Consider the following 22204-nt stretch of genomic DNA (forward strand, 5'->3'; position numbering starts at 1 on the left):
GGAATGTAGGATCAAAGGAATAGAAGTAGGGCATTCAGCCCCCCAAACCTGATCCACTATTCAATGAGACCCATGGCTGTTCTGTGGTGTAACTTCCAAAGATCTGCCTTTGACCCCCTACCCCTTAATACCTTTGCTTAACAAAAATGTATCTTATCTCAGATTTAAAATTAAGAACCTACTGTTAATAAGGGTGGTAGAAGCAATCACAAACAATGACTTGAAAAGTGAATTGTTTGTGAATTTGGAAATAAGCTCATAGTCATAGAGCTGGGGATTGGGGCTGATTGCTTTGCTGTATGGAGAACTGGTACACACTTGACACAATGAATGGTCTCCTTCTGTAACAAAAATGACTTAATTGCCTGGACTTTCACAGCCATGGAGACACCAGACATCCAAACTAACATCAGGCCCTTGAATCCAAAATTCCTGCCCTGATTTCTGATACATCCTATTTTTGTCAATTTTGTTTTCACAGCAGTAACTTCAACCCTCAACAGACCACATTTCCCAAATTTTACTTGGGTTTCCCAAAACTGAAGAATTTGACACATGATCCCTCTAGTTTATCATTAAAATACATTTGCTTACAACTATTCACAGCATTTACAAAATGATCTAAGATTCACATTATCCCGCATTCATAGATAATTGGTGAATTGGAGCAGTAAGACAATGTCAGTAGAAATTCAAAATAGGGTGAAACTTTTCAGATGGGAATCATTCATTATTTTCTCGAAACATGTTTATAAAGCACACATATCTGGTTCTGATTAACATCCATAATGTGCTTTTTCCATAGATACAACGGCAATTATTTGCATATCCTTGCATCTTTGATATGGAAACGAAGCTGCAAGCATTGAATTTGGAATTCATGCTATTGGTAATGCTATGTATTACATTGCATTTTGTAGAAATGTAGCCTAATGATTAAATGCCTATATTTAACATACAGACTGAAGCTCATTCCAATATAGCAGCACACCAAAGGCCTTGGTTATAACACAAACTGTATTGGAAGAAGCTCTCACTGTTAGCTAACTTTGGCACTCAGCTTATTGTCAATTGCCTGTCTTGCAGTTAAATTGAGATTGATCTCGCTGGTGTCCTCTCATGCCACTATCATCAGAGCATGCAGGGTTAATGGAAGGACATTGGTTTAGGTCCAGTACTTTGGGGGATCCATTGATCATGCATTAAAAATATTAAACTAAGTCTGCAAAGTCTTACTTCCTGCTGTCACTTTTTTTGTTACACTATTACGTCAACATTTCAATTATAAATCCCAGTCTATACAGTCATTGAAATCAATTTATACAATTGCAATTACACTTCCTCGCTCCTGCCTCCAAACCCCTGAGCCTATACTATAGAAAATCAGCTATCCGAAATTCTCATGCTAGTGCATATGTACTTTGAGTGCTCAAAAAGATACCACGTCAATATAAATATCCCATGGCACTGTTTGACTTAGACTTGGTCATTCTGGCGAAAGGCAGAAGTGGGTACTGCAGATGCTGGAGATTAGAGTCAAGATTAGAGTGGTGCTGGAAAAGCACAGCAGGTCAGGCAGCATCCAAGGAGCGGGCAAATCGACATTTTGGGCAAAAGCCCTTCATCAGGAAGGGCCAAAGTCTACCATTGTGTAACACACTGAAACACATTAAATGTGCAAATTGGCTTTCACGTTTCCTGCATTGCATAGTAATGATACTTCAAAAAAAAAATCTACATTCTCTGCAAAGTACTTCCATAGAATGATGGTCCTGAAAAGTGCTTCATAAACCTATGTCTTTCTTTCTTTCAGGCAAACCCAAAAGAACCGATCCATCTGCAGGTTTCAAGGAAAGCGATTCTGCAGAGTGCGCTGAAAGGCATAAAGTCAATCAGATCAGCTGCTTATTGTGCAGTACTTGAGGTACAAACTGGGTCATTGATGAACGCTTCAAATATCTTTCAAATGTGAAATATTTTTTCTATGTAATCACCAGCTATCAATGACTACATGAAAATAGATTTTGCACATTAATTGATGTCTATTGGAATTGTACACACAGTGAAACAATATAATTCAGATCCCATTTTAAAACCTTCATTTTTAACCAGAGTTCTGGCAAAACTTATGACAGCATGGCAAAGCTCATTTTCCACAGTATAGTCTCAGGGGTTTGGAGGCTATTTCAGTCAGTCGGGTGACTGGGCAGGGAAGTATGATTGTAATTTGGCAGCGTTATTTAAAATCCCACATTGAACTGAAAAGGTGATGCAAAAGTATTTCAAAAAGTGACAGCAGAAAGTAACATTTTGTAGACTTTGTCAAGGATTTTTAATGCACAATCAATTGGTCTCCCAAAGTATTGCACCGAAACCTACTATGCTCTTAAGTGAAGTGGGGTTAGAGGACGAGGGGACAATTATACCTCAGGGTACACAGATGCACTTCTGTCTCTGCTATACAATTATACTTTCTTTACTTACATTTATATAGTTATTAGATTTGGTCCATTTATTGTTAGTTCAGAATATGGGACACTGAGAAATATACAGAGGAACCTCGATTATCCGAAGGACATGGGCGGGCATATTTGGTTAATCGATGCTGGATAACATAGTCAGCCACACATCGGGACCTTGCGATCTTGTTCATTTAATCGGAAATTTGGTTTATGGAATGCTGGATAATTGAAGAATGATCTGCTCCCAGAGGCTGTCAACCCACAAACCCCCCCCTCCTCCTCCAGCCATATGCCATGTGCCATGTGCCAGGTGATACAGATGATGCTGTTGAGAGCAGATGTAAGTTCTGCCTTAAACAAGGCAAACATCCTCTGCAGATTAGAACAGTAATTAATCTCAATTCATAGAGTCCCTAGTCTACTCCTACCAGGGTCAAAATGTTATTCTTTTCAAAAACTTGATATTTTCTGGAGAGCTGTCTTTCTGATTTTTAATGTCTACTTTTACACTGTCACTAACACATTTATCAGGTGCTGCAGTCATGTAGTAACAATATCTTGTTGTCATTTGAGGTATTTGGACTTGCCCAAAAATAGAATTAGAAGAATTCATCACTATCCTCAATAATAATCAACTCTCCAATAAACCTAAAGCTATGACACACAAGCAAACCATTAACACACATAATACCACTGTATTTGAATTGATATACAACAGGAATCAGAATTTAGCATCAAAAGTTTTCCTTACAAAATAATTGACAACACGCTTCTACATATGAAAAACCGTTACCCTAATCACATCATCCCCAGTTTGGTAAGAACACAGCTGATGTGTTTCCATCACATATGCATAAAGTTGGCAACATTCATTTGTAATGAATGCATGATCTCTGTCATTTCATGTTTTCTCAGTTAACCAAGTATTCATTTTGCCAACAATTATAAAGCTGTTTGCTTTGTGTTTTACCTTCCTCTCCAACCACACTGTGGCATCCCTCTTCCTTAATATTGCTGCCTCCTTCACTCTAAAACCCTAAACCTCTTTCAGTTTTGTTCTTCCCCCACAGGACTCTTGCAGACAGGACCCTTCTTTCCTCTTCACTCCCATCTTGCTGCCCTCCCTCCCCCCACCCCATCCCCCTTTTCAGCTGCCTAGTCCTGAAACATTAACTCTGCTTTCTCTCCAAAGATGCTGGGTCAAAAAGTGTGGCACTGTAAAAGCACAGCCGGTTAGGCAGCATCCGAGGAGCAGGAGAGTCGACATTTTCAGCATAAACTCTTCACCAGGAATTCCTCATGAAGAGTTCCTGCTCGAAACATCAACTCTCCCGCTCTGTGGATGCTGCCTGACCAGCTGTGTCTTTCCAGCGCCACACTTGTGACTTTGATCTCCAACATCTGCAGTCCTCACTTTCTCCAAAGATGCTGTCAGACATGCTGAGTTTCTCCAGCAATTTTTGTTTTTGTTTCAAGTCATAGAGTCATAGAAATGTACAGCACAAAAACAGACCCTTCGGTCCAACTTGTCCATGCGAGCAGATATCCTAAACTAATCTAGTCCCATTTGCCAGCACTTGGCACATATACCTCTCAACCCTTCTTATTCACATACCCATCCAGATGCCTTTTAAATGTTGTAATTGTACCAGCCTCCACCACTTCCTCTGGCACCACCCTCTGCATGAAAACATTGCCCCTTCGGCCCCATTTAAATTTTCACCCTCTCACCCTAAACCTATGCCCTCTAGTTCTGGGATCCCCACCCCACGCAAAAGATCTGTCTATTTATCCTATCATATTTTGGCATTTTTAACGGCAATAACATAAGTTGTAACATTGAACAATGATGTATACAAAGGGAAAGAGAACACCATTGGATGTAAAAAGACAAATATTCCCAAATATTTTGGAGTGTGTTAATGTTTACTCTTGATGCTGCTGCTATTTCAGGTTGTATTTGAGGGTGAATCATGTTATGGCAAAGGGGTAACGCAGGAATTCTTCACCCTTCTTAGTCGGGAACTATATGGCAGCAGAGGGATATTTCAACGCTCCGAAGATTCTGGACTGCTTTGGTTTTCCAATGAGGTAAGGCTTATTATACCTCATGACCTGTAAAGATGTGCATCAGAACTTCCTCCACTCCTTTTGTACTTCTAGCACTCAGGAATAGTGGATTTTAGTCGACACGATGTTGAGGACCAGAACACTGATACCCTGAAACTGTTAATATTTAAGAAAAAAGTGAATAAGAGGCTGTTGGTTCAACAATTCTACCAGTTGGTAACCAGTATATCCTGTTTGCTGCTGGTATTTGAACAATTTGCCACATTATACAGTTTTAGAATACTGCGCTCAATTCTTCTATAGGAAAGATGTTGTTAAAACTTGAGAAGGCGCAGAGAAGATTTACAAGGACATTGCCAGGACTGGAGGGTCAGAGTTATGGGGAAAGGCTGAATGGTCTGGGGCTTTTTTTCCTGGAGTGTCAGAGGCTGAAGGGTGACCTTATATAAGTTTATAAAATCGTGAGGGACATGGATAGGGTAAAGAGCCAAGGTCTTTTTCCCTAGGGTGGAAGAATTAAATACGAGAGGGCATAGGTTTAAGGTGAGAGGGGAAAGATTTAGAAAGGACCTGAGGGGTAATGTTTTTATGAGAAGGGTGGTGTGTGTATAGAACAAGATGCCAGAGGAAGTGGTGGATGCAGGTACAATTGCAACATTTAAAAGGCATCTGGATGGATAAATGAAGAGGAAGGATTTAGCAGGATATGGGCTAAATGCTGGCAGATGGGACTAGATCAGATTGGGATGTCCTGTTAGTGTGGACAATTGGACCAAAGAGTCTGTTTCCATGCTTTATGATTCTAAGTCTCTGTGTCACCAGAATCTGCCATTAAGTTTCCCGTTGGAAACTGTATAAATGCCTATAATCAGTGGGTACCGGAGTTTGTATTTCAGAGATAGATTGTTAAGAAATAAAATATTTAGTTGCAAAAGTAAAAGTGGTTGAGGAATTCCATGGCTGTTTCTTTATGAGAGTACGTTGGTTTGTTAACTGCAAAAAAGATGACCTTATGGATCCCTGAGAGACTATGCGAGTATGATGCTATTTCTTGCACCAGATCAGTGTTGTGTACAAAACATTTTCTGTAAAAAAAAAAAGTAAATTGCATAACATTGGCCCATTCTAGATTTAAAATCAGCAGTAGTTGTGTTATGAAGACTGACTTGCAAATTTTGTGCTCCCTAGAAAGATCCCTCCCCATCGAGAGCATATCACAATAGTCTGCAGAAGCTTTGTTATTCAGATAAATCATTGGAAAGTTATGTGGGCATTATATCCAGATTTCTAGCAAGCTCTTCCAACAGGTGAGGCTGCTATCTATGAGCACATCATCCAGCTCAAAGTGCAATTACCCTTCCCTGGAGACAACAAGGATGGTGGTGCAAAGGGCAAATAATTGGGTGAGTTGGCCCTGGAGACATACTCATTGCCATTGTACCACCTCAGAAATGAAGTGCTGGGCAAGAAGTTCAACTGGGGACTTTCTAAAGTCACCATCTATTAGGAGCCTTAAATAATGTGCAACTTAAAGCCTCAGCTCACAATCAGCCTGATTATTTTCTTCATGGCAGGCAGGAAAAGCAGATTGTTTCCCAATAGGGAAGTCAGGGCTGCATGCTAGGTCTTCATTTGCTGTAATCCCCTGCCAGGCAGTGGCCACCAAAAGCCATCTCCTGTTCCTTGGCTCCAAGCCTGTTGACCAGCCTCTCCCCACCCCTGCATTTCCCCCTCCCAGCGAGACCTGAACGGAAATGACCCACCTTCTCACCACTGAATTCCCCGAAGCCTAGACCTCCAGCAACAATCTCTAAGACCCCAGGCGCTGATAGCCTCTGATGGACCAGCGGCTTCTATGATACTAAGCTTCTGATGGTACTAAGCTGGGTGGCAGGGTGAAATGTGATGAGGATGTTAGGAGATTACAGGGTGACCTGGACAAGTTAGGTGAGTGGTCAGATGCATGGCAGATACAGTTTAATGTGGATAAATGTATGGTTATCCACTTTGGTGGCAAGAACAGGAAGGCAGATTACTACCTAAATGGGATCAATTTAGGTAAAGGGGCAGTACAGAGAGATCTGGGTGTTCTTGTAACCAGTCAATGAAGGTAAGCATGCAGGTACAGCAGGTAGTGAAGAAGGCTAATAGCATGCTGGCCTTCATAACAAGAGGGATTGAGTATAGAAGCAAAGAGGTTCTTCTGCAGCTGTACAAGGCCCTGGTGAGACCACACCTGGAGTACTGTATGCAGCTCTGGTCTCCAAATTTGAGGAAAGACATTCTGGCTATTGAGGGAGTGCCGCGTAGGTTCACGAGGTCAATTCCTGGAATGACGGGATTACCTTACACTGAAAGACTGGAGTGACTGGGCTGGTATACCCTTGAGTTTAGAAGACTGAGAGGGGATATGATTGAGACATATAAGATTATTAAAGGATTGGACACTCTGGAGGCAGGAAACATGTTTCCACTGATGGGTGAGTGCCGAACCAGAGGGCACAGCTTAAAAATACGGGGTAGACCATTTAGGACAGAGATGAGGAGAAACTTCTTCACCCAGAGAGTGGTGACTGTGTGGAATGCTCTGCCCCAGAGGGCAGTGGAGGCCCAGTCTCTGGATTCATTTAAGAAAGAGTTGGATAGAGCTCTCAAGGATTGTGGAATCAAGGGTTATGGAGATAAGGCAGGAACAGGATACTGATTAAGGATGATCAGCCATGATCATATTGAATGGTGGTGCAGGCTCGAAGGGCAGAATGGCCTACTCCTGCACCTATTGTCTATTGTCTATTCTGCAACATTAAGCCTCGTGATTCGCTGGTCAGCTCTTCATACCTGATTGGTCGATGCAGGTGCAATTACAACATTTAAAAGGCATCAGGATGGGTATATGAATAGGAAGGATTTAGCAGGATATGGGCTAAATGCTGGAAAATGGGACTAGATCAGATTGGGATGTCTTGTTAGTGTGGACAAGTTGGATTCTGTGAGCACTCACATTGCCTCTGAAGATGCCCAGAAGGGCATGGACCCACTCAATCTTGACTGCAAGGTCCACTTCTTTGTTTGAAAGTACTGTGAAGACTTTGCAAAGAATGCTTTTATCATTTCTTGCCTTTTTGTATTACACACAGGAACCAGAAATGGATCTTGCATTTCATCTGATGGGAATTCTCTGTGGATTTGCTGTATCCAATTGTTTAATCTGCAATTTCAACTTCCCATTGGCTTTATACAAAAAGTTGCTCCACGTGCCACCAGGTTTGGAGGATCTGAAGGAACTCTCACCAACAGAAGGAAAGTGAGTGAGACCAAACATTTCATCACACTCCACCAAATTATCAAACCTTTAATGCTGTTCCTTCCTGTCACTACACATCTCATCCTTGGTTCAATATCCTGGGGAAAAGTAAGATTAATTCAAAATACCACAATCAGAACGATATCACTTAAAATATTAAGTTTGCAATCTATTTTGATCAGTGCTTTCTGATCAGTGAAAATTAACAATTTGCAATTAACTTCATAGCCTCACACAAATCTTACGTTGAAATTGGCAAGACATTGACAAAACTTACTAACTTTGAATTTCTATGCTTTTTCTCGGTAATACAGTTCACTCCAAGAGGTCCTTGATTATGAGCATGATGATATTGAAGAAATGCTGTGCCTGGATTTTACTGTAAGTCTATTCCTATACTACATCAGTTTACTTTCAATCTACAGTAAAACCGAAAGACTACCAATGCACACTGGAGTGCACGAAGGAACTTGAGCATGCCACTCAGAATAGACAATGTGCAAGTAATGCCCATTCCAATCTGCACTCCAATCCATAAGACAATGAGCCATGAGAGCAGAAGTAGACCATTCAACCCATCAAGTCTTTATTCAATGTGGTAATTGCTGATGTAATAATCCTCAACTCCACTTGCTGCTTTATCCTAATAACCCCTGATTCCTTTACTCATTAAAAATCTATCTGTCTCAGCCTTGAATATGACCCAGCATCCAGAGCCCTCTGCAGTAAAGAATTCCACAGATTCACCACCCTCTGAGAAAGATTCACTAGCCTCATCTTTGTCCTAACTGGGTGACCTCTTACTCTGAGACTATGCCCTCTGGTCCTGTACTCTCCCACCAGAGGAAACAACCTCTCAGCATCTACCCTGTCATACCCCTAAGTGTCTTATATGCTTCAATAATGTTGCCATTCATTCATCTAAACTCCACTGTATCTGAAGGGCTGAAGGGGGTGGGGGGCTTTGGAGACTTGGTGGGGGTATGGGTGGGGTGGGTCTTTGTTGTTTAGCACCCTATAATGAATCCACCAACAGCTCATGCACACCAGAAGCGAATTTCCCTCAAATGCTTTGCTGATTGTGTAGTTGGCGGTTGTTAGTGTGGGGATGATATGGGAAGCTTGGAAATAGATATTACATGCAATTATAACCCTTGTCTCCTGAAGGACATGCCTTGCTCAATGGTATTGTTTTGTAATTGTCATTAGCTCTTCCAATTATGTGCTCAGTCAGTCTTCCTGTTCTTTAAACACGTGACAGCTCATTTCTTTGACAGCGTTTATGTCTAATTATTGTCGGTCTGCATTATTTCCATAATGAAAATCCTATAATGTGCCCAAATTGCTTGTCTGACTCATCTCCCTCATGGCTATGGTGATTGATGAATTTGGGTTAGCATTCACTCCATTCCCATTGGATGTGTGTACTACTGTGGATGTCAACCCAGTATTCCGAGAGTGAGACTCTCATCACCATTTTCCAAGGGTAGTCACTCTTCCCGAGTGAGCTTAGAACACAAAATTGTAGCAATTTGCAGCTCGGTGGAGGCCATTCAGCCCCATTTATGGCAGTGCCAAGATCATATCTGATTCAACGATACTCTTTATCAAAACAATTTGACTCAATGTGGCCAATTTTGTGGTAAGAAGAAAGTGAGGACTGCAGATGCTGGAGATCAGAGCTGAAAATGTGTTGCTGGAAAAGCGCAGCAGGTCAGGCAGCATCCAAGGAGCAGGAGAATCGACGTTTTGGGCATGAGCCCTTCCTGAAGAAGCTCATGCCCGAAATGTCGATTCTCCTGCTCCTTGGATGCTGCCTGACCTGCTGCGCTTTTCCAGCAACACATTTTCAATTTTGTGGTAACTAAACTTCAGGGGAATGAACTTAAGTCTACCTGCAGTGATGGAAGTTCAGTTTACAGTAAATGAGAATTCTGTTGATCTTTTGCAAATGTTACATAAGGGAAGACCTGTAATGATTTGGCCATGTTCACCCAATGGATGTATACCTAAAGACCTTCCAAATGGCGAATTGGTTACTGGGTCCCAACCTACTGGATGTCCACCTGACTGCTCCAAGAGCATATACCAGCTTGATGTAGAGATGGTGATCATCGGTAGGAACCTTTGAAAGCTGTAAGTCTGGAGCAGCGTTCGAAGAGGAGTGGCGAAACAGAAATCCCAGCTTGCTAAGAGGGCCAGAGGAAATGGAGGTTGAAACTTTATTGCTGGAACAGCACAGCAGGTCAGGCAGCATCCAGGGAACAGGAGATTCGACGTTTCGGGCACAGGCCCTTCTTCAGGAATGAGCAGAGAGTGTTCAGCAGGAGAAGATAAAAGGTAGGGAGGAGGGACTTGGAGGAGGGGCGTTGGAAATGTGATAGGTGGAAAGAGGTCAAGGTGAGGGTGATAGGTCGGAGTAGGATGGAGGCGGAGAGGTCAAGAAGAAGACTGCAGGTCAGGAAGGCGGTGCCGGGCTGGAGGGATTCGGCTGAGACAAGGTGGGGGGAGGGGGGATGAAGAAACTGGTGAAGTCCAAGTTCATCCCCTGTGGTTGGAGGGTTCCCAGTCGGAAGATAAGACGCTCCTCCTCCGACCGTCGCGTTGTTGTGGTTTGGCGGTGGATGAGTCCAATGACCTGCATATCCTCGGTGGAGTGGGAGGGGGAGTTGAAATGCTGTGCTACAGGGTGGTTGGGTTGGTTCGTCCGGGTGGCCCAGAGGTGCTCTCTGAATCGCTCCGCAAGTAGGCGGCCTGTCTCCCCAATATAGAGGAGGCCACACCGGCTGCAGCGGATGCAGTAGATGATGTGGGTGGAGGTGCAGGTGAATCTGTGGCGGATATGGAAGTTTCCTTTGGGGCCTTGGAGAGAAGTGAGGGGGGAGGTGTGGGCGCAAGTGTTGCACCTCCTGCGGTTGCAAGGGAAGGTGCCGGGAGTGGAGGTTGGGTCGGTGGGGGGTGTGGATCTGACAAGGGAGTCGCGGAGGGAGTGGTCTCTACGGAAAGCTGATAGGGGAGGGGAGGGAAATATATCCTTGGTGCTGGGGTCTGTTTGGAGGTGGCGGAAGTGACGGCGGATGATGCGCTGTACATGGAGATTGGTGGGGTGGTAGGTGAGGACCAGTGGGGTTCTGTCCTGGTGGCGGTTGGAGGGGCGGGGCTCAAGGGCGGAGGAGCGGGAAGTGGAGGAGATGCGGTGGAGGGCACCGTCGACCACGTCGGGGGGGAAATTGTGGTCCTTGAAGAAGGAGGCCATCTGTGTTGTATGTATTTTGAACTGGTCCTCCTGGGAGCAGATGCGGCGGAGACGAAGGAATTGGGAGAATGGGATGGCGTTTTTACAGGGGGCAGGATGGGAGGAGGTGTAGTCCAGGTAGCTGTGGGAGTCGGTTGGTTTGTAGTAGAGGAAGGAAACTTCCATATCCGCCACAGATTCACCTGCACCTCCACCCACATCATCTACTGCATCCGCTGCAGCCGGTGTGGCCTCCTCTATATTGGGGAGACAGGCCGCCTACTTGCGGAGCGATTCAGAGAGCACCTCTGGGCCACCCGGACGAACCAACCCAACCACCCTGTAGCACAGCATTTCAACTCCCCCTCCCACTCCACCGAGGATATGCAGGTCATTGGACTCATCCACCGCCAAACCACAACAACGCGACAGTTGGAGGAGGAGCGTCTTATCTTCCGACTGGGAACCCTCCAACCACAGGGGATGAACTTGGACTTCACCAGTTTCTTCATCCCCCCTCCCCCCACCTTGTCTCAGCCGAATCCCTCCAGCCCGGCACCGCCTTCCTGACCTGCAGTCTTCTTCTTGACCTCTCCGCCTCCATCCTACTCCGACCTATCACCCTCACCTTGACCTCTTTCCACCTATCACATTTCCAACGCCCCTCCTCCAAGTCCCTCCTCCCTACCTTTTATCTTCTCCTGCTGAACACTCTCTGCTCATTCCTGAAGAAGGGCCTGTGCCCGAAACGTCGAATCTCCTGTTCCCTGGATGCTGCCTGACCTGCTGTGCTGTTCCAGCAATAAAGTTTCAACTTTGATCTCCAGCATCTGCAGACCTCACTTTCTCCCAGAGGAAATGGAGGCTAGTGAATCCTGCACTTTCTCAGCCTTTATCCGCAGTAAGTGCAGCAGAGACTGGCGTGCTAGAGGACAGCTCCTACTCCATCCCTACATCCCAGGGTAGAACCTGACCTGGAGAAACAACTCAATGCTTGAAAAATGAGTGGATTGGATTTATGTGAATCATGTAGTTGAATAAATAGGTGATGAAGTTTGATGCTAAAAACTTTGTGTGTTTTTTTTCAGGTGTCTGAGGAAACAACTGAAGGAAATAGAGTTCTACAGGAACTCATTCCTGATGGCATCAATACCCCTGTTCAAAAGCATAATCGGTAAATGCTCTTCATTAATTTAAGTTATTCAATCATAACTGAATTAAATTGCTATTTGACTGGAGAGGCATTTATTTGCAATTCTGGCCAGCCTTCTGTGGGAAGGATGTTGTGAAACTTGAGAGGGGAAAAAAAGATTTATAAGGATGTTGCTGGGTCTGGAGGGTTTGAGCTACAGGGAGAGACTGTATAGGCTCGAGCATTTCTCGTGGGAGCATCAGAGGCTGAGCGGTGACCTTATAGAGGTTTATAAAACCATGAGGGACATGGATACGGTGAATAGGCAAGGTCTTTTTCATAGGGTGGGGGAATCCAAAAATAGAGACAAATGTTTAAGGTGAGAGGAGCAAGATTTGAAAGGGACCTAAGGGCCAACCTTTTCACGCATCTGGGACCAGCTGCCAGAAGAAGTGGTGGAGGCTCGTATAATTACAACATGTAAAAGGCATCTGGATAGGTATATAAATGGGAAGGGTTTAAAGGGATATGGGCCAAATGGGACTAGGTTAGATTGGGATGTCTGGTCAGCGCAGATGAGTTGGACCGAGTGGTCTGTTTCTGTACTGTATGACTCTATGACTCCATAAATGGGGTTATCTGGACTGTAGAGCAGATTTTCCAAAGGCAATCATGTGGAATGGCATCCAGTGTTGTGTATAGTTTATGCATAGATACATAACACAATAATACAACTTACATGCAATTATATCCCTAGTCTCCTGAAGGATGTGCCTTACTCAGTGGTTTGGTTTCATGGTTGTCATTAGCTCCTCCAATTACATGCTCAATCAGTTTACCTCTTCTTTAAACATGCTACAGCTCATTTCTTTGATTGTGTTTACATCGACATAGTGTCAGTCTGGGTTGCCTCTGTACTCTGAGCCAAATTGCTGACTGACTCTTCTCCCTCATGACTAGTTGTAACATGGGAGTTAATGAATTTGTGTTGGCATTCACTCCATTCCCGTTTGACATGTGCACTCTGCTGGATGTCAACCTAGTATTCGGAGAGAGAAACTCTCATCATCATTTTCCAAGGGCAGTCAATCTTCACAAGTGAGCTTAGGACATAGAGCTCAATTAAACCTCCACTTCTTTACACTGCACAAAGACCCCAATTTATCTAATCTTTCCTCATAGTGGAAGCTCTCCAGTCCTGGCAATATCCAGGTAAATCTCGCCTCTCTGTACTGTGGTTACTCGAAATGGACTCGTGATTCTGTGGTTCCAGTCTAATTGATTGTTTTTTAGTTGTAGAATAACAGCTGACTTGCCTTCCATTCATTTCAAATTAATGTTATAAATTATTTATTATAATATATTTTAAGTAAAACTAACAAATTATCATCTATCTACATGAAGGCAAGCCAGCTGGAAACAATTCTGTGACTCTCACCAATGTGCACTTTCCAATAGGTCAGTTTGTCTCAAATGATTCTAGAATTGTTGAAACCAACTGTTTTTGCTGATGGTCATCAACTGATTAGAGTTCTCCTAAATGTATACTCCAATAGCCTTTTTACGAAGGCTTCCTGAAGGTTAAATTAGACTGTTGCTTTAAAGTCAGATCTGGCTGAATTACTCAGTGATGTTTTTCCTGTTTAATTGGCAAAGACTAAAAAGATGACTGTTACTACAACATGAGAAGTCAATATCATTATATTTGATGTGCTTAAAAAAGAATTTGGGAAAAAAACTTAGATAGCATTTTCAAAGAGCCAACAGCAACACTATGGACTTCTGCGTTATATGATTCTATGATTAGTTCGAAATTTAATTAACCACACTGGTGACTGACTAATATTGAATATAATCCCTACAGTGTAGAAACAGGCCATTCAGCTCAACAAGTCCACACTGACCCACCAAAGAGCAACTCACCCAGACCCATACTCCTACCTTATAACCGTGCATTACCCAGGACTAAGACATCTAACCTATATCCCTGAACACTATGCGTAATTTAGCATGGCCAATTAACCTAACCTGCACATCTTTGGACTGTGGGTGGAAACTGGAGTGCCTGGCAGAAAACCACACAGACACAAGGAGAACGTGCAAACGCCACACAGACACTTGCCCATGGATGGAATCGAACCCGGGTCCCTGACGCTGTGAGGCGACAGTGCTAACTGCTGAGCCACTATCCTGCCCATAGATAGGCAGTATTAGTTTATTCTTTGCAACAGCTCCATACACCCGACTGGCTTGCTAACACATTATTGTTAAGAATCATTGGAAGAGGAGTAGGCCATTCAGCCCACTGATCCTATTCCTTGATATCCTTATCAAACCAAATTTATGTGTCTCAATCTTAGTATCAGACTGAAGTCACGAAGAAGGCAATCTGGGTAAGGATGGCAGGATTCCTTCCTACAGTCTATTAGTGAACTTATTCAATTTATACAATAATCAAACATTATCATAATCTCTTTGCTGGTATAAGCTTTTCATTCTGATGCTTGCTTCATCTAAATTCTCAAACTATCCTATTCAGCTCCCATTCTAAACGTTACTGGACCAAAAAACTACCTGTAGCCAGTTTTATGAAAGAAGATCCACTGATTGAAATGGTGTGGAATTCTTGAATTGCCACTAGTGGTGAGGATCCTAAAATGTTATTGTATTACCACGAATCTATGCGTGAACAATGTGCAATTGATAAACAATCGAAGTGAAGTAGCTTTCATTATATTGATTTTCGACATTCATAGAATTCCTACAACGCAGAAAGAGGCCATTCGGCCCAATGAGTCTGCACCAACTCTCCAAAGAGCACCTCACCATGGCTGATCCAGCTAGCCCACACATTCCCTGGACACTATAGGATAATTCAGCATGGCCAGTCCACCTAACCTGCACATTTTTGGACTGAGGGAGGAAACCCACACAGACATAGGGAGAACATTCAAACAGACAGTTGCCTGAGGCTGGAATCGAACCTTGGTCCCTAGCACTGTAAGGCAGCAGTGCTAACCACTGAGCCAGATTGCATGTGTGGTCCATTTGTAGCCCAACCCTATTGCCCATGTAAGCAAGATAGGTGTTAGGGTAGAATGCAAATTTCTATAACATTGTAGATCTCTGCATTCTGTAGATAAAAGATTAGTTAATGGAGATTGACTCACATACCCTTGAGTTTACATGGTCAAGCGTTAATTGAATTGAGAAGCTATATGTAAATGCAGTTTCTAAACCTAATTTCTTTAACGACAGGAAACAGTATGTTGATGCATACGTGGATTATAAGCTGAACATATCCGTGAAGAAACACTTTGAAGCCTTTTCACAAGGTTTCAGGAAGTCAGCACTGCCGGTGGTGGACATATTCTTCCCTGGAGAACTGAGGAATGTTATTCAGGGGAACACTGGATATGAGTGGGAGCTGCTGGAACAGGTGTGGCACTGAGTTGCACATTTACTTTTCAATGTCCTTGACAATTATTGTCTGCACAGGAATGTATGCAGTGTTACAATAATTAGACAATAGTTTATAATCTTCAAACCACACCAATTCTTCATTAAAATCCATGGAGAGCTTGTAACCCACACCATCCAGTTGAAATTCAATCAGCCACCTAATTTCAGTGGAAAGTACAACAGGGTGGGAATGTAATTGATTCCTGAATTAATTCCTGAAGAAGGGCCTGTGCCCGAAACGTCGAATCTCCTGTTCCCTGGATGCTGCCTGACCTGCTGTGCTGTTCCAGCAATAAAGTTTCAACTTTGATCTCCAGCATCTGCAGACCTCACTTTCTCCTCGGGAATGTAATAGGAGCAGGTCACACACCTCCTCAAACCTGTTCCAATATTTTAGTTAGAACGTGATTCATCTGTACCTCCAGTGACATTCAAACAGCTTTGATCCATTGAGTTCTTTTTAACTCATTCATGGGATGAGAGTGTTGCTGGCTCAGGTCAGCATTTACTGCTGGTTGCTAATCGCCCAGAGGGTAGTTAAGAGTCACCCACATTGCTGTTGATCTGGAGTCATATGTAGGCCAGAACAGGTAAGGAAGACTGTTTCCTTCCCTAAAGGACCTAAGTGAACCAGATGGGTTTTTCCCTCAACAATCATTTCATGGTCACTGTCAGATCTAAATTCCAGATTTTATTCAATTCAAATTCTACTATCTGCTATGGTGATATTTGAACTCAGGTGTCCAGAACATAACCCAGGTGTCTGGATTAACAGTCCAATGATAACACCACTTGATCATTGCCTCCCCTATTACGTCACCTTACCTAATTCCACCTGATCCTGTACTACCAATGTCTTTGATTTGTGCTCCAGATTACTGATAAACTTTGTCTATAAAACCCCTTCCTAATGCCATTCCTTAATGACATTTCCCAAAAATAAGATTCAGAATTCCCTTCACCATTTTAAATCATTTTGTATAATCCAGTTAGATCATCACTCCACTGTATAAACTCAAGGACATACAAGCCAATCGCCATTAATCTATGTTTTATATCTACAGAATGCAAGATATGCGGGATATACACAAACTGACAAAACAGTCAGGAACTTTTGGAAAGTCTTTGAACAGCTACCAAAAGAGAAGAAATTACAATTTCTTGGTAAGTAAATTTTAGATTAGATTACTTAGATTAGATTACTTACAGTGTGGAAACAGGCCCTTCGGCCCAACAAGTCCACACCGACCCGCCGAAGCGCAACCCACCCATACCCCTCCATTTACCCCTTTAACCTAACACTACGGGCAATTTAGCATGGCCAATTCACCTGACCCGCACATCTTTGTGACTGTGGGAGGAAACCGGAGCACCCGGAGGAAACCCACGCAGACACGGGGTGCAAACTCCATACAGACAGTCGCCTGAGTCGGGAATTGAACCCGGGTCTCTGGCGCTGCGAGGCAGCAGTGCTAACCACTGTGCCACCGTGCCGCCAAAACATCATGAGATTTTAATGGATAGAAGATTGGACTGTTTACATAGACCAGGATGTTATGTTTGGTGAAATTGAAATTGCTCATGTAGCTATCCAAGTGTATCAATAACCTGGAGCACACATCAAAGTCATTGATAGTGCAGGATCAGACAGAATTTTGAAGCCTGAAATCAACAGATTTGTTTTTAGGTAAGGGTTACCTAATAGATCAAAGTTATTTAGATGGCAATGGAAGCACAGTTAAACCATGATCTAATTAAATGTTGGAATAAGCAGAAGGATTATGGAAATAGATAACATTGAAGGAAGCCATCTGGCCGGTTGCTCTCTCAAAGAGTTGACACAAGCTAATTAGTCCAATTCACTTTTGCTGTTTATTCTGAAAAGGTATGGATGCTGGAAATCAGAAACAAAAACAAAAATTGCTAGAAAAACTCAGCAGGTTCACAGCATCTGTGGAGAGAAATCAGAGTTAACCCTTCTTCTGAAGAACAGTTACTGGACCTGAAACATTAACTCTGATTTCTCTTCACAGATGCTGCGAGACCTGCTGAGTTTTTCCAACGATTTCTGTTTTTGTTTGCTGCTTTTTTCATTGTTGAAAGAAGGAAATATTACAGAGCTTTCCTCCTCTCTCAAAGGACCATTGCAGCTGTTTCCACTGCCAGTTCTGCTGGTCCATTCCAGATCATAGCAATTCACTGCATAACAACTTCTCCACTGAATCCTTGGTAAAATCTTTTCAGTCTACGTCTGATTACAGGATCTCCTCACATTGGAAGCACTTTCCCATTTCTTCTGAATCAAATCCTTTAAAATTTGAAACACTCCTTAAATTTCCTCTTAGCTTATGCAACTTATATGAACAATTTTCTTACTTTATATGAACAATCTCAGCATTTACGGTCTGTATAATTAACTGGCGTCTCTCATCCTTGAGATGATGTCAATCGCATTGATAATTATTAACATCTAAAAATGTCTCTCATGTCATCAGTCCCAATGGGCTACTGCATAATGATACAAATCAGTACAAATTAGGAGAAGTAGTAGGCCATTCAGCCCCTTGATCCTGCTCTGCCATTTCATAAAATTATGGCTGATCTGATTGTAATGTCAAAACCTTATTCTTGTCTACCTCAATAGTCTTTCACACCTTACTTAACAAGACTCTATCGACCATCTGGCCCAGCTTTTTCCAGAGACTCTCAATTCTCTGAGGTAGAAAAGAAAATCACCATGCCTGTGTCTAATATGGGCCGCCCCTTATTTTTAAATGGTGATCTCCAGTTCAAGTAAAAGCAAAGTACTGCAGATGCTGGTGATCTGAAATAAAATCTGGAAGTGCTGGAGACCCTCAGCAGGTCTGGCAGTAACTGTGGAGAGAGAAACGAAATTAATGTTTTGAGTCAGATATGACTCTTCAAAACTGTTTTGTTTTCTCTCCACATTGTCACTGGACCCGCTAAGTCTTAAAACAAATTATTCATTCACAGGGTGAGGGCGTCGCTGGCTAGGCCAGTATTTATTGCCTCTCCCTAATTACCCAAAGAGCAGATAAGAGTCAACTACATTGCTGCTAGTCTGGAGTCACTTATGGGCCAGATCAGGTAAGGATGGCAGTTTCCTTCCCTAAAGAATATTAATGAACCAGAGGGTTTTTTACAACAATTGACTCACGGTCATCATTAATTATTTTTGGATTTTTATTAAATATGCTATGGCTGGATTCAAACCTGGGTACCCAGAATTACCTGGGTCGCTGGATTAACAGTCCAGCAATAAGACACTAGGTCATGAATTCCTCCAGCACTTCCTGTTTTCAGACCTAATTCCAGATCATCCAACAGGAGGTTCTATTTTTACCAAATGCATCTTCTCAAGACACCTCAGGATGTTATATGTTTCAATCAAGTCACTTCTTAATCTTGTAAACTCTAGTGGATACATGCTTAGCTGGTCCAACCTTGGCTCATACGTCAAAGTATCCCCCATTCCAAGTATTAATCTGGTAAATATTCTCTGAACTGCTTCCAATGTATCTTTGAGGGATGGGAATTGCTCCTTATTTGACAGAATATTAGATTAGATTACTTAGTGTGGAAACAGGCCCTTCGGCCCAACAAGTCCACACCGACCCGCCGAAGCGCAACCCACCCAGACCCATTCCCCTCCATTTATCCCTGCACCTAACACTACGGGCAATTTAGTATGGCCAATTCACCTGACCTGCACATTTTTGGACTGTGAGAGGAAACCGGAGCACCCGGAGGAAACCCATGCAGACACGGGGAGAATGTGCAAACTCCACACAGTCAGTCGCCTCACGCGGGAATTGAACCCGGATCTCTGGCGCAGTGAGGCAACAGTGCTAACCACTGTACCACCGTGCCATGAAATTCCATCTGATTTAAAGGGCATCTGATGGTTTATTTGTGCTTTGGGGATCAAATGCACTTTATAGATAAGAATATATAATCAACACGAGTAAAGTTTGAGATTTGGGCCTGGAACTTGGCTTATGTGATAACTTCTGGATCACTCACATCAAAGAAGGCCAAAGGTATAGAAGTGAGGGCAGAGACTAACATCAGAGGAACCTGGTACACGTTGAGGTGGACCCAAAAATGGACCAGCACATGACTTTAATCTAAAGATTATTCTTTTCTCATTTTCAGCCTTTCTGTCTGGAAGTGAAAGAATCCCAGCGGGCGGGTTTCAGAATTTTTGCATTACGATTCTGAACACCAAGAAAGAGACGCCAGATTCCTCATACCCTCGTGCTTACACCTGCGGCAGGATCCTCGACCTTCCCAACTATAGCTGCATCGAAATATTAGCAGAGAAGTTATTTCATGCAATGGAATACGGTGAAGAATTCAATGCACAAGAACTGTAACATTTGCAGTGAGAGATCTGCATCTGAGAAATGCCGGAGTGATTGACCAAGAAAACATGACTGATTTATATCTTAAAAATTGCATTAGAGCATTTGTTTCATTGCAACACAGAAAACACCTGGATGTGGTATTGCAATAGTTTAACCCTCTATGATAAAATTGAGACATTTGTTACATTTTCATTCATTCACAAAACATGGCGACTGATGTTAACATCAACATTCATTTCCTGAAAGAGTCAGTCATATTGCTGTGAATCTGGGGCCATATATTGTTCAGACCCAGTAAGGACAGCAGTTATAAGTGAACCTGATGGACTATCAGAATGACCCACTATTTGCACTTTTTCTCCTCCAGGTTTAGCTTCTAGAACTTATATTCTCAAGTGGTAATAATCAGATTTTAACTTGTATCCCTGGAGACCCATTCAGTCCTGTTGGGTAACTAGTCCAATCATATAAACGTGATGCTGCTGTAATCTCTGTATGATAGGTATTGCACCTTACTGTGGGGATTTTAAAAAAAAATCAGTATTCATTTCTGGGATGTGGGTGCCACCATATTGCCCATCCCTAATTGCTTTTGGAAAGGTGGTGGAGTTACTGTCTTAAACTGCTCCAGTCCTTGAAGTTTAGGTCCAGTTATGCAAGGGAGTGCTGTTGTGCAAGGGAGTTCTGGGATTTAGACCCAGTGACAGTGAAGAAATGACAGTATAGTTCTAAGTCAGGATAGTGTGTGGCTTAGAGGGGAACTTTCTGGCAGTGATGTTCCCATGCATCTGCTCCCTTGTCTTTCTAAATGATAACAGTTGTAGGTCTGCAAGATGATTTTGAAGGAATCCCGGTGAGTTACTGCAGTAAATCTTGCAGATTTGTGCCAATCAATTTCTCATTAATGGTGCCAAACTTCTTGTAGTGATGGAGTTGCATCCATTCAGGCATTTGGAGAATACTCCATCACATTCCTGATTCATGCCTTGTAGATGGTGGTCAGACTTAGGGGAGACTGAAGGTTAGTTATATGCTTAGCTCTTTGGAACCCAAACAAATGTCAGAGGAAGTATTACATGAACTTGGGAGGTAAGGATTGAGAAGATTTTGTTACTGTTATTGGTTTGAACAAGTTTTAGTCTTAGCCACATTTTGAAAAAAAACTTTTGATATTTATCTTAATGACTGGAGCAAACTTATAAGCTTTTCATCAAAATTTAATGAGCTTGCTGTTATTTCAAAGTATATGTAATGTCATGCCACATAGAATTACATTGGCTTGTTTCTGTGCTCCATATTCATTCAGACCAACCAATCTATGCCAACATTTATGCTCTACTCATCTACTCTCATCCTTCCTCATCAAATGGAACCAGCATGATCTTTTATACCTGGTGCCCTCATACACTTACCTCACTCCCACTTGAACATTAACATGCTATTTGTCTCAACTACTCAGTATGGTAGAGTTTCAGATTCTCGCTACTCTTCCATGGAAGAAGTTTCTTCTGAATTCTCCATTTGATTTAATTATCCTGTACTAATTTCCCCAACTTCTCTCTTTGCATTCTCTCTGTGCTTACCCTTATCAAAATCTCGATGAGACTATCAACAGAACATTCACCAATATTTGCTTTACGACAAAAAAATCCAGTCATTCATTGTTCACCATTACGTATAAGCTCACACTTCTAGAATGAAGAAACCAAAACAGTGCACTTTGTCTTACAGTTGATGCACTTTGTAAAATATTAATTATTTCAATGTGTAAACAGCTATTCAAGCTTTATTTTGATATTTATAAAGAAATGATTGAATGATTGATTTTTATTCTTTGTCTCAGAGGTAATCATTGAGTGATGATAGAGCTTTCATTTTTGCAGCCCAGCATTTGCCAGTGGATAGAGCAAGAGGGTGACTCAGTCATTGCCTCCCTTTCCACATGACTGCTGCTTCAGTCTGTTGCTGACTTTACAGATACAATGCAGACACAATTCGATCAACTTGCCAACTGGTTCCTTGTATTTTCTTGAACCTTTCCCAGTGCTGTACTGAGGACACAAACCACCAAAGCATCGCTGCACAGTTCTGAAGATAGAAGGTGAATGTGGTTCCCGTAACAACTTGTGAATCTGTCTCCTTAGAAATCTG

General features: G+C 42.6%; 1 protein-coding gene across 1 annotated transcript in view; it reads left to right on the forward strand.

The window, feature by feature from the left end:
• The window catches only part of LOC122539482 (putative E3 ubiquitin-protein ligase HERC3), a 55307-nt gene extending 33424 nt beyond the window's left edge, over window positions 1–21883 (forward strand). The window contains exons 16-24 of the mRNA XM_043674360.2: window positions 806–889; window positions 1814–1924; window positions 4416–4553; window positions 7670–7836; window positions 8151–8217; window positions 12160–12245; window positions 15462–15642; window positions 16730–16829; window positions 19842–21883. Coding sequence (XP_043530295.2) covers window positions 806–889; window positions 1814–1924; window positions 4416–4553; window positions 7670–7836; window positions 8151–8217; window positions 12160–12245; window positions 15462–15642; window positions 16730–16829; window positions 19842–20062 — 1155 coding nt within the window. The 3' untranslated portion in view covers window positions 20063–21883. The remainder of the gene's footprint in view (window positions 1–805; window positions 890–1813; window positions 1925–4415; window positions 4554–7669; window positions 7837–8150; window positions 8218–12159; window positions 12246–15461; window positions 15643–16729; window positions 16830–19841) is intronic.
• Window positions 21884–22204: the final 321 nt, after the last annotated feature.

Source organism: Chiloscyllium plagiosum, unplaced genomic scaffold (genome assembly GCF_037043375.1).
Source record: "Chiloscyllium plagiosum isolate Xiang-an unplaced genomic scaffold, Cpla_swu_hap1 HiC_scaffold_36, whole genome shotgun sequence".
NCBI lineage: Eukaryota > Metazoa > Chordata > Chondrichthyes > Orectolobiformes > Hemiscylliidae > Chiloscyllium > Chiloscyllium plagiosum.